At 43.0% G+C, this 13602-nt stretch overlaps 1 protein-coding gene across 5 annotated transcripts in view; it reads right to left on the bottom strand.

The window, feature by feature from the left end:
- The window catches only part of TDP1 (tyrosyl-DNA phosphodiesterase 1), an 81658-nt gene that overhangs the window by 66816 nt on the left and 1240 nt on the right, over positions 1-13602 (bottom strand). For all 5 annotated transcript variants that reach the window (XR_011504736.1, XM_044774184.2, XM_070514188.1 and 2 more), the window contains exons 2-5: positions 11423-12000; positions 7333-7376; positions 6142-6197; positions 2221-2317 (exon numbers count right to left, since the gene is read on the bottom strand). Coding sequence is in view for 4 of the 5 variants with exons in the window: in XM_044774184.2 (XP_044630119.2) it covers positions 2221-2317; positions 6142-6197; positions 7333-7376; positions 11423-11990 (765 nt within the window). In the remaining variant the exon portion in view is untranslated. The remainder of the gene's footprint in view (positions 1-2220; positions 2318-6141; positions 6198-7332; positions 7377-11422; positions 12001-13602) is intronic.

Raw genomic sequence — 13602 nt, 5'->3', positions numbered from 1 at the left:
AGAATATGCCTTAAGATGTAGGCTATGAAAGAGTTAAAATAAATCCTATCTTCATAATTTCGCATGACTTGGGAAAATATTTAAATCTCTATAATTCATCTTTCTCCTCTTTAAAATGAGGGTACTGTTAGGGGATTCAGAGAGTTGGTAGGAGTAAATGAGCAAAAGTATATGAAGTGCTTAGGAAAGGGAGCCTGCACGGGGTGAACACTCCGCAAATGGAAGCAAGTACTGCGACCCCCTTCCCCAACCTCATGACAGACAGGTGGGTCTGTTTGCTGGAGGTGGTAACGGGCAACTGGCATACGAAGGTGAGTATGACACAGTCCATCCTAGGGATGCTCAAGAACAGCTGGCCCAGTGCCCCACACTCTTAAACTCAGTGTTTGGGGATGCTCACAGACGAGCATGCACTTGCGTGGCCTGGCCACAGAAGAGGGAGCAGGCAACTGTATTTCATGTCTTCAGAATTACAAAATTAGAATGAAGACTGCTGCTGTAAATTGATATGAGCTCAGAAAAAACAACGGTCAAGAGACTTGGCTTTTGAGTTTAGTTTTGCTACAAGCTGTGTGCTTTGGGGCAAGTCTAAGCACAAAAACAAGGATGATAATAACTTCAACAAATATTTAATGGGCGTTTTTGGGGCAAATGCACCAAATCCTTTGCACAACACCCTATGAAGACCAGTATTAGCAATCTGTTTTAAAGACAAAGAAATTAGGCTTAGAGAGGTTAAGCGATGGGCCCAGAATGACACAGCTAGTAGGTGGAGAGTTGGGACAGAACCCTGACCATGAGAAGGCTTTGGGCCCCACGTGCAAAATGGGAGCGGAGTCAGCATCCAAATTCTTTGACTGATGTGCCTCAGCTTAATCAAATGACACTATGTTGTTAAAGTCAAGACATCCTCTTACAGACAAGATATAAAGGTATCTCAATAGGTTAGGATGGGGCCACAATCCTGCACCTCAGACTAGGTTTGGGAGCTTCTCAACAACTCCTGGCACAAGGTTTGGAAGACAGTGGCTCGTTACGCCCTCTAGCGGCCGGCCTGGAGCACACCAGCAGGCACGCCACAAGCTATCCTCAACTTTTCAGAACAGGTAGTTGGTATTTGAAAAAAGACTTTCTATTTCCAAGGATTTAACCACAAGTTTTCGGGATTCCTGTGTTATTTGATTTTCTGTCCACTATTAGCCTGATGAGAGCTATCCTACTGCAGTTTAACCTCTCCTGTTTTGGAAAAAAAGCAAAACAATGGGATAGGCAACTGCTAAACAAAGGCATATCTGTGTAGAAGGTGAGCCAGAAACATGTTGAGAAAAGGAGCGTTTCACAATTCCAGCTACGTAAAGTGCGGTGGTTAAATCACAGTACTGAAACCCAGGTTTCGAGAGGCACATTGACAAAGTAGATGCAACCAGGAGTACGAGCAGGCTGGGGAAAAACAGGGAATCCATGTTACACCAAACACAACTGAAGAAAGTGAGGGACGTAGAGGACGTCAAGTATAAGACTCACTGACATGTGCAAGAATTATTCCACGTGGCTCCAGAGGGGGAAAAATAGGACCAATGTGTAGAAGTTACAGGGAAGAAGGCTGTGGCAGTTAAATTTAGGTGTCAACTTGGCTACAGAATAGTATCCAGATATTTGGTCAGAAGTTGCTGTGAAGGTATTTTTTAAGTGAGATTAACATTTAAATCAGTAGACTTTGAGTAAAGCAGATTACCCTCCCTAATGTAGGTGGGCCTCACCCAATCAGTGGAGAGCCTTAAGTGAAAAAAGACCAACTACCTCCAGAAAGAGGGAATTCAGTCTCCAGACTGCCTCTGGACTCAGACTGCAGCACCTTCCCTGGGTCTCCAGCCTGCTGGCCTGCTCTGTGGATTTTGGACTCACCAGCCTCCACAACCATGAGTCAATTTGTTTAAAACACATCTCTCTCTTTACATACACACACATCCTATTGATTGTTTCTCTGGAGAACCCTGACTAATATAGAGATATCAGGTCACCATAAAGAAAAATCTTTCTAACCACAAGGGCCACAAATAGGGTGGGCTATCTCAAGGAGTATTTAAGCCAAGGTCAGAGAAATATCCATTGGTGATGTGGAGAGAGGATTTCTGCACTAGGCAGGTGACACACTAAATGTCTAAATTGCCTTCTAACTCTCAGACCAAGCCTGATCTCAAAGGGCAATAAGGAGCTTACCTGGCAGAGGGAAATGTTTTCATAAGGCTTTGCCTGGGCATGTAAGTGGGCCTTAGCTTCCCGTTTATCACCATGCACAAGCAGGATCGGTTTCTTCCTAAAAAGAAATCAGAAGTATTTAAAATACATTATTCATAAAGCTGGACTCCTGCCTAGTGAAGGAATGCTAGCTGTCTTACCACCCGACAGGGGTTTCGGGCCTTTGTGGTGACTGATACAGAGCTAACACAGAGCAGTGACCAGTTAATCTTCACTAACCAGTTACCTGTATAATGGGGTCATGTGGCCTACTCCTGAAGCTCTGCCGTGACCCTAAGGAGTTGTGACTCAAAGTCTTTGTGTCCAAAAGTCTTCTTTGGTCCAAAAGGGGGACAGAGTTAGCTCTGTGTTAATATGTTTACATTCCAATGGATTAAAAGATATACCATTACTCTTGTACAGTTTTATGCTCTTTTCTTTCCCTACTTTTGGGACAAGAAATGGGTCATTTCCTTACTACATCTGCATTAGATGCGGGGTTGGTGAGCTGAGAAGTCAAAAGATTTCTTGGACTCTCAAGGTCTGGCAGTAGTGCTCTTTTATTCAGAGAATAGCCTGGGGACAGGACTCATGGGCAGTGAAGAGCTGCGATGTGTTGAGGGTTAGAACTAAATTTATAAGGCATAGGTATGTGAGTTATTTCTTTAGAAGACAAATGAAAGATCATGAAAAAAATTGTTAAAATGGTATCAGTGCAGGTGGGGTCTGGTTATTGGGTGATCCTATAACTTTAGATAAGAATCAGATTGGATTAAGTCTGGACTCCTATGCTTCCCCTCAGCCCCCGCATGATCTAGATCAGTACAGTACATAGGGCAGGACGCCTTGGGCTTCTCCCTGGGGCAGCCTTGATCCTCACCACATTCACCAGGTTCCTGCTGTGGACTAGGTAGACTAAACCCCGGGAAACAAAGTGAACAGACCCAGGCCCACAGCTCACTAATACATGGTTATATTTCAATGAAATAGAGCCCAAGGTACACTGAAAATGCTATATTTTTGAATTCCAAAAGGACAACATAGAAACATTCTTCAGGAATAGATTAAAAAGGCTTTTAAGGGAATCATGGTCTTTCCCAGTTAATTCAAAGCGAAGTAATCCTTAGAAATCAATATATCTTTATAAGCTCTTCCAGCAAAACAAAAATTGGATTTTTCTCCAACAAGCAATCAAGCAAGATGAACAATTGTAGTCATTTCCACATTTATCAATCATACTGCAAAATGATTCTCTACCATACACGAAGGAAGAAAACAACTAAAAAAAGAAACTACAGAAAATGCACTTCCAGTACTAAAGCCTAAACACCTAATGCTCGATAGCTTTATTCTAACAGCTTAGGTAAAATAAAACGAAGAAACATATCTTCCCAATTTTTTCCTATTTGGAAAAAATTTTCTATTTTACAACTAGAAAAACAGTACAGAGAATAATGCAAGAGACATTCACACATCTATTACCTATAGACAAGTAGTGTTACCAGATCATGAAGTCTTTTTAAAAAATAAAAGATTAAACATTATTGATAGAAGTAGAAGTCCTCATTAATTACTTCAAATCTATTGGTTCTATAAACTATCACAAAAAGGCAGTGTAATGGTTAATTTTGTGTCACCTTGACTGGGCCAAGGGGAGTTCAGATAAAATCTTATCTGTGGGTGTGTCCAGATGAGATTAGCATTTGAATTGGTGGACTCAGTAAAGTAGAAGTCCCTCCCCAATGTGGGTGGTCATCATCCAATAGCTGAGGGTCTGAACAGAACATACCCTCTCTTCCTGCCTGAGCCAATTACTCAGAATAAATCTTTCTCCCTCTGTCTCTATATCTCTTATTGGTTGTTTCTCTGGAGAACCTAATGCAGGCAGTGTGTCAATGACAACATAAGAGGTATACACCCTTATGATCTGAATTTTTCTATATACGAATTCTGGATGCTACCTTAACTTACTTTAGGTCATTCCTCATCTTTAACAATGCTCTTGATGGCTTTCCTAGGATGTATTCAGAAATAAGGGGGTGGTGGGAGAGGGAGCCGCCTACAGTCCCTTGACTAGAATTACTGAGAGCCTAGTGTACTGGCTTGCTGGGGCTGCCATAACAAAGGACCACAAACTGCATGGCCTAAACAACAGAAACATATTGTCTCACAGTTCTGGAGGCTGGAAGTTTAAGATCAAGGTGTCAGAAGGGTGGGTTCCTTCTGAGGACTGTGAGGGAAGGAGCTTCCAGGCATCTCTCCCAGGTTCTGGCAGCCTCAGGTGCTCCTTGACTTGTAGATGGTGCCCTCCCCATGTCTTCGTTGTGTGTCTGTGTCCAAATTTCCCTTCCTTGTAAGGACACCTGTCATATTAGAATTAGGACCCACCCCAATGACCTCATTTTAACTTGATTCCCTCTGTAAAAACCCTGTCTCCAAACAAGGGCACATTCTGAAAGACTAGGGGTTAGGACTTCAACAGATCTCTTTTAGGGTAGGAAAATTCAACCCATAACAGATACTAAAGGAACTGTAGTCTATACTTTGCCAACACTCCAAAGGAGTGGCAATTTGATTTCAAGGTCTTTGAGAAGCAAAGGGATGAAGAACAAAAAGTGCCAATGCAAATCCCAGGGGCACTTACTGCCCAGAGGAGGCCGTGACCAAGACTGCTTATTGCCTCCCGATATCCGTTTTTCCTTTCTTCTTTCCTAACAGAACTGATCTTATTCAGGACAAGGTGTGCTCAGCTAACAGACTCCATTTGCAGCCTCTTTTAGAGCTGGCTATCGTCTCGTGTGACTGAGTTCCACTCAATGAAACAGAAGCAGGTGTTACGTGGGACTCTAGGAAGGCTGCTGAGAGGAGGCACAGCTGGGACATGACCCTTTCACTGTCTTCCTTTCTCCTTCCTGCCACCTGGAACAGACCAGTGACCTGGAGCTCTGAGGACTGAGGTCACACACCAGGATGGTGGGACAGAAAGAAGGGGTGGGTAAGTCTCTGAGAACCATGGCAGCCCCTAATCCAGACCACAAATATTCACCATCTGGACTTCTTAGGCTGGAGAAATTATTTTCTCCCCTGTTTAAGCCACTATTATTTTGAGTTCTCTGTTACATGCAGCTAAAACTAATCCTGTGTATTACAGGTCAAATACAAGCCCTTGAATGCCAAAGCCACTTGGGAAATTTCAACAGCATTCTATCTACGCTATGAATGTCTTCACCATCTGATCCCTAAACACATCAAGGACTTTTGAGGACCCTGACTCCTTCTTTCTGTGTATTCCTCCATCTTACTTACTGTTATGGGTTCTGCCACATACATGTGTTGGAAATAGGATGGGTGGCATGTCACTGTGTGATGCTATCTTTATGTGGTCTGCACTGCCTAACATGCGACTGAGGAACTGCAACACTCAGCCAGAAAATCCATCACTTTCATAACCTGGAGAAGAGAGGGCTCTACGACCCCCCTTATTTCAACTCCTAAACCACAGGGAGAATCATTTGAGAAAGAGATTCTCAAAAAAGAACAGCACTGACGTGTTAAGTGCAGTGTGGCATGTTTACAGGTCTAGAAAGTATGTGGCAATGATCTTTTCCTTCACATTAATATTGGACGTGAAGTTCTTTTATTTGGGTTGGAATTTGTCCTCATCTACTCCTGGACAGAGCAACAGAGGAAAACGCTAAAATCTGTATAAGAATTGCACAGGATTAGTTAGAATGGATCAAAAAATGCTGTTTTCCCAATATAACAATGTTTGTAAGATTTCAATGGCTTCAAAAGAAATAGTCAAAAAAGATGAACAGCAATTGTCTGAGAAACACAAATCTTGTGTTTTAAAGCTCCATTGCAGCTATGATATGATATCATCCATCAGTCTGTCGTACTCACCTGAATTCCGGTGGATACTGTTTTACAAGCCAGTCGACGTCAAAGCAGTAGTTAAACTAGATGGGGGGAGAAAGAACTAAGTCATGAGTACTTTAGCCAAGTAGTCTACAAGGAGAACTGTTTCTTATTAAACTGAAAGAAACTCTAAAATAATGAACTACATATTTTATTTATAAACCTGGACAGTTACGCTACAACACTCATAAACAAACCTAAAGTGCATCTTGAAGGGAATACACGGTTCAAGCAATCCAAATCAATGGAGGAGTGCACGAGAAAACAGGAAATTATCTCTGCATGCTTTGGCAGCACTTGTATTTGTTATTTCTAAGAGCTTGCTGATTCATTTAAATAGAAGGGCTTATGAATTTATCCCTTTTTCCCCAGGTGATTATAACAAGGACTTTTAAAAAAGAACATTTCCTTTCAGCCTAACTTATGAGCTAGCTTTGTAAACAGGCGTCTGGGAATGTACATTCACTTGGCTTACAACAATTACATCTTGACCACAAGGTCTGCACTGGATCACCCATGGGGGCTCCTCCTCAAGCCTGGGTAAGCCTTGACCCTCCTCCTGGACACAGTACTCAATCTAGCTAAGAGAGCACATACAAACTGACCCCATGTTCCATCTGGAGACCAGAATTCCCGTGGCCATGATGAACGAGCAAGGACCTGACCTTTTTTCTGACTGTTTACTTGAGAGCCTAGAGCATTAATGTGATTTATCAACACAAAGGGACCGGTTCTATCAGGCAGGGGCAACCAAACATGCAGAAGTATCCATAACTTTTACTCACTTGTTTTTGGTAGGTATAAGAAATTTCTTATCTATTTTTCTAAATCAAATCAAACTTGACTTATCCTTTACTTCTCTATCCACACCTCCTGAGGAGTTGTGCCAGAGTCCCATGAGTTATCAGTGTCACAGAAAGAAGTCCCTCAGGTTGGAATTTCCAAAGTGACTTCTTGGCCAGTCCTTGTGGCCCAACTGAGAGTCAGAAGCTCCACTGATAGTGGCATGCATGGATGGCCATGGATCTCAGAACTGTGGCACGTGGTGCCAGTCTCCAGGTATGCGTCATCTCGGCAACCCTGCAGAGGACTGGCCTACAGGTCTCCATCTCTCATATTTTCTTTATGAAGTTAATTATTTGTCTTCTTCATCCAAAGAAAAGACTGTAAACTCACCTGAGCTGAAGAAACAAGTGTCCCGAATAGAGGAGATAAAATATCTGAGAAGACAAAACATTTAAATCGAATTCATATTTTGATAAAAATTCTCTAGTAACAATAATCACAATTGACTTATTAAATAGTCACCGACAATCAAAATTTGGCTTAGAAAACAGTGAACTAAGAAGCTACTACAAAGCTAGACTTCAACGTTCCACAAAATTTAAGAGAACACTTCCCTGTGCTATTTAATATTTATTATGTATTCTTTCACAAAATATAATGTAAAATTAAAATCTACGACTTCAGACTGGTCAATTTTAGAAATTGCCAAAAAAGACAATAATGATACATGTTCTTCTTCTTTCCATTCCTTGAAGTACTCACTCAAGTCCCTCTCAGGAGACCTCTCCAACCCGAGACTAGCAAGATAGTTCTTGTCCGGAGCCTGAGAGCACTTCTTCCTTTGAAGGAGAGGGCAGAGGCACCCACAACCCTAAGCTCGCATTTCCAGCATCCCTCGTCATCTCTAAGGAGGTTCCACCTCGCACCCCTTCAAGCTTAACTTCAGATAGGTCAGAAAGCTCACTTCTCACAAACTACACCATGAGAGGAAGTACACGATCGTTATTCCCACTACTGACTATAACAGTCGCACTTGTCCAGGACCTTTGAGGGGCCCGGCACTGGTCCTGGGACTTTCCACGTGTTAACTCTTACTCATCGCAGCCGCTTTCTGAGGTGGGGACTGTCGTTCCTGTTTTGTAGATGAGGAGTCTCTCCTTAGAAGGCTGCCCATAGGGGCAGCCAGGTGGTGCAGCCAGCGGTTAGGTTCGCACGTTCCGCTTTGGTAGCCCGGGGTTCTCAGGTTCGGATCCTGGGTGCAGACATGGCACCGCTTGGCAAGCCATGCTGTGGTAGGCGTCCCACATATAAAGTAGAGGAAGGAAGATGGGCACAGATGTTAGCTCAGGGCCAGTCTTCCTCAGCAAAAGGAGGAGGATTGGCAGCAGATGTTAGATCAGGGCTAATCTTCCTCAAAAAAAAAAGAAAGCCACCCATAGCCACACAGCTACGAAGGGGCAGAGTCGGGATCTGAACCCGGACTGTCTCGCTCCAGCACTTCTGCTCTTAACCACCAAACTGGTTCTGAGGATTAAGACTGGGCTCATTCATTTATTTGACCCATATTTAGAGTGTTTCCCATCTTCCAGACATGGAGCTAGATGCCAGGAGACAAAGATTTCAAAAGAAAAAGAAAGTCCTCTTAAGGAAGCTCCGACCTTAATGGAGAGGTACACAATGAAGAGAGAAATTGCAATACATTCCTTGATGGTCTCCTCCATTTTGTCCACACTGGCGGCTCCTCTTCTGTCTTTCTTAATTTACTCATCTTTAAAGGCCCATCTGAAATCCCTCTTCCTCCATGAGATCTTCTAGACAATCTGCAGTCATGATGCATGTTGGAGTGGTATATCAAACAGTTCAAAGAGCACGGATTCTGAGGCTGGAATGCCTGGATTCAAATCCCAGCTCTGTCATCTACCAGCTCTGTGATCTTGGGCAGATTATTATTATTATTTTTTAAAGATTTTATTTTTTTCCTTTTTCTCCCCAAAGCCCCCTGGTACATAGCTGTATATTCTTCGTTGTGGGTCATTCCAGCTGTGGCGTGTAGGACGCTGCCTCAGTGTGGTTTGATGAGCAGTGCCATGTCTGCATTGGGCAGATTATTTAACTTCTCTAAACTACAGATCTGTCACCTACCCGAGGAGGAGAATTGTACCATCTACTCATAAAGCTGTTGTGAGGACTAAAGGAGATATCTGTGTAATAATCTATGTAAAAGCTCTTAGCATAACGTTAGCTTCTCCTTCCTCAATATCTTGGTGCTGGCAGCCAGTCTTTATCATTTTATTATATACAGCAAAACCTTGCATAGTTCTCTAGTGATCTCCTGTGTCTATCTCTCTCAAAACAAAAACACTGAGACCTATTGTATATGTCTTCCAAGAACCTAGACAAGACATTCACAAAAAGAAAAAAAAACTGTAGAATCAAACTCTTTACAGTATGAATATTTATGCTTCACACAGAAGATATATAGTGCAATTATACCTTTGATATATAATTAAAACACTACTGACAGTGAACATAATCTCTTCTGTGGGCCAGAAAAAAGGTAATCTGAAATGAGCGTGATAACGTTTACTTTGTATATCCGCCATGTGACTATATTGTGCTGGTCACTTTGCGCACTTCCTCCCTTTTTCCTGAATCTTCAGTTTAAAGATGAGTAAATTGAAATATGAAGAATCTTAGGTCCTTCGCTAGTTACCCACACAGCAAGCAAGTGGTGAGGTCAGGATTCAAACCCTGTGTCTTGGACTCAAGAGCTCCTCTTCTTCCCTTAAGGAAAACTGTTTCCTCTCTACACTCAATACTTCTGACACCAAGTGTGCGGGGTTTTCCATACAGACCAATTCTCTAGTTCTCTGTGGACAGTGGCTGGGTGTCCTACAATTTGACTCAATTCTGACACCATCCACCCGGAGTTGGCCTCAGATCTCACAGGCTTAGGGTTCAGTCCCACAAGACTGCCCCCACTTCAGACACCAATCACAAGTCCAGACCTCACATACATCTGACCAACAGGCTGTAAACTGGAGGGTTGCCAAGACCCCCTCCTTGGGGTTTGATAATTTGCTATTAGGCCTCACAGACCTCAGGAAAGCACTTTATCTACTGGATTACTAGTTACAGCTCAGTAACAGCCAGATAGAAGAGATGCACAGGGAGAGGTATGCGAGATGGAGTGGAGCTCCCATGCCCTCTTCAGATGTACCACCCTCCCAGGACCTCCATGTATTCACCACCCGGAAGCCCTCCGAATTCCTCCAGTTAGGGCTTAATGGCACACTTGATTAAATCATTGGCCATTAATGACTATTGCAACCCCCAGCCCCTCTCCCAGAGATGACGGGGTGGGCCTGAAAGGTCCAACTTTAACCACATGGTTGGCTCACCTGGCAACCAATCCCCCATTCTTAAGGGCTTTCCCAAAATCACCTCATTATGATAAACTCAACTGTGGTGGAAAGGGGCTTGCTATGAATAACAAAAGAGACTCCTTTCACATTTATTACTTTGGAGCTGTTTCAGGAGCCTGGGACAAAAACCAACTATAACCTGGAATGAAGACCAAATACATATATCATAGTATCACGCAGATGCTCCATGGTGACTAATCAAAGATCATGGCATTCTTTTTTCACGTCTGCATCAGGAACCAAAACCAGGCTTTCAAGCACTGGTTCTCAAACTCAATTGGGCATTAGAATCCCCTGAAAGGCTTGTTAAAGCACACATCACAGGACCTCACTCCTTGCTCGCAGAATCTGATTCAATGAATCTAGAGTGGAGCCGGAGAATCTGCATTGAACAAATTCCAGGTGATGCTGCTGATCCCGCTGGTCCAGGGACTCAACAGAATGATTGCTGTCAAGTATTTGCTACCTTGTTAATAGCGTTGTTGATCAAGTTTAATTTTTATTTTTTATTTTTCTATTGCTGGGAAAGATTCACCCTGCGCTAACATGTTACCAATCTTCCTCCTTTTTGTTTTTTTCTCCCCTCCTCCCCAACGTCCCAGTACATAGTTGTATATCCTAGTGGTAAGTCCTTCTAATTCTTCTACATGAGCTGCTGCCACAGCATGGCTCCTGACAGACGAGCAGTGTGGTTCCACGTCCAGGAACTGAACCCAGGTCGCCAAAGCAGGGCACACCGAACTTTAACCACTAGGCCGCCAGGACTGGCTCAAAGATAATTTTTAAATTAAAAGTTAAACAATTCTAAACACTGTACTAAGTGTTCCAACAGGGTTGATCTACAGGGCTATGAGAGACACCCTCTGATTTCCCGACCGAAGTAAACAGTTTGCTGTCAAACTAATGCATCTACTTTCAAAATGGTTAATTTTTTTTCTCCTGAGTTAAGACAATGAAGAAGGGTCTTGGAGATCATTCTAGGCTACTCTCCTGTTTTATTGACGGGATCCTCTCATGTGCAGTTTGACAGCTCCTGGACACCTAGCATCACTTACCCTTGATGTGGAGGGCTCCGGAGTTATACTTTGGCTTAATTCCTGAGACTCGAGTGAGGTAAAATTGGAAGGGGTTCCCTTTATCCAACATGTCCCACATGTCTTGGCCTTCTCCTGACGTCTCATACTCATCTTCCTCCTCTTTGAGCCTGAAGCTGGTGGGAGGACCAGGCTTTCCAGTTATTTGGGGCGCAGCATCTCTGGGAGGAGAGATGCCTTTCTCCTCTTTGACTACCACTTTCTTCGCCTGCTTCTGCTGTGTTTCTTGTTGCAGCTCATCATCGCTGCTGGATAGACACCAACCTAGGTCTTCCTGGGAACCACTCTTCTGCCTTTTGGGAGGCAAAACTTCTGAGGCCGAGTCTGTGTTGCTGAATTTCACGGGTGATAGCTTCCTCCTGTGGGCAGCTTTCCGAGCCTCGGAACAGGTGTAGCGTGGCTCATTTGCTGCTCCCTGCCCAGCATGGGGGAGAAAAGAGGAGGATGGCTTGTCCAGTTTGGGCTTTTCTTCTTCACTTTCATCGCTACTGGATATCGTCCACCTCCCATAATTGCCTTCCTGAGACATTATCCTTCTTCTGGAAATGAAAGATGGAAATATTGTTATTTCCCATTCACTGGGCCATTGGCAAACTGCTGCTCTCTAACTCCCTGTCATATGAGCTACCACAACACATACAGCAACCTGACACCTACCAAGACAGCGTCAAATGATCAATTCTGTATATAATTATCTAGAAGTACTTCCATGAGGACCCAACTCACTTAATTATCATATTGGCCTTGTCCTAAATCAAACTACTAAAACGTGCAGAGGAAAAACTTATACTGAAGCAAAACACTTATTTTCTAAATCACAAAGTCTAATTTCCACTTTCTTGGTCTCAGAAGAGGAAACTAGATGAAACAGGTACTTGTGGTTTTGTTACCTACAAAAAGTCACAAATTCAATGGTAAAGGGCTAAGTAGATTTTTCAGCTAGCTAAAGAACAGTTCCTTAGTGTGAATTTTGTTTAAAACATTTTAGTACAAGAACCAGAGGAAAATTAGAGAATACAAAGAGTCTGTGCTCAGACTGTTGATAGTGTCTAAATTTTTACCTTTTTTATTTTTTTTATTTTTTTCCTTTTTCTCCCCAACGCCCCCCAGTACATGGCTGTATATTCTTCGTTGTGGGTCCTTCTAGTTGTGGCATGTGGGACGCTGCCTCAGCGTGGCTTGATGAGCAGTGCCATGTCAGCGCCCAGGATTCGAACCAACAAAACACTGGGCCGCCTGCAGCCGAGCGCACGAACTTAACCGCTCGGCCACAGGGCCAGCCCCTAAATTTTGCCTTTTTAAAGAGACTGAGCAGGTCGCATTGAGTGGGGTATACCAAGACAGAATTTGACACTGTTCACAGGACCCCAATTCCTAAAAAAAAGAATTGATTTACCACCAAAAGATTTACAAACGAATATACTTTCATGTTTCACACTAAAAAGACTATTTTTAAGGTATCTATCACTTTTCACAATTTCTCACTTAACTTCAGTTAATGACCAGTCGAATCAGATAGCTCCATTATATTCACAATAACAAAGTTTACTTTTTAAAGACAGTGTTTATGTAACAGAGTGGATTCAAATAAAAATATCAAGCAAATAACAGCATAGGTGTTGAAAGACTAACTAGGGAGGAGGGAAGTGAATGACCAAAATCGGCAAACACCGCCTTAAGTTATATTATCAAGGAGGAGGAAAACGTAAAAATTCTCCTACCCAATGCCAACTCAGAACATTAGATCGTCTATTAGGAACTGAAAAAGATTTGTGGATGGGATGCAAATAGGTACTCCTCTTAAAGTTGCTAGGTCTTCCCCTCCCACCATCATACCAGACCCAGATGGAGCAGTTCTTTTACACTTCCAGCAGCTCCTTCTTACAGGGCTTGCAGACCATGAGAGTGGGCCTAGGAGTCAGGCTCTCAGTTGAGGCCCTGTATGAGTAATAGTGGACAAACATGGGCCCCAATTTCAAATCCAGTCATTACTAAGTGATAAATGTGCACTTAGGCAGGTTCCTAAACTGCTGTGCCTCAGTTTTCTCCTCTGTAAAATGGGTATCATACCTACCTCCCAGCGTTCACTCATTCAACAAATCTTACTGAGCAGGCACTAGGTGCCAAGAGCTGGGAATCAG

The sequence above is a fragment of the Equus asinus genome, chromosome 7 (assembly GCF_041296235.1).
Source record: "Equus asinus isolate D_3611 breed Donkey chromosome 7, EquAss-T2T_v2, whole genome shotgun sequence".
NCBI classification, from domain to species: Eukaryota; Metazoa; Chordata; class Mammalia; order Perissodactyla; family Equidae; genus Equus; species Equus asinus.
This window is presented reverse-complemented; position numbering and strand designations above follow the sequence as displayed.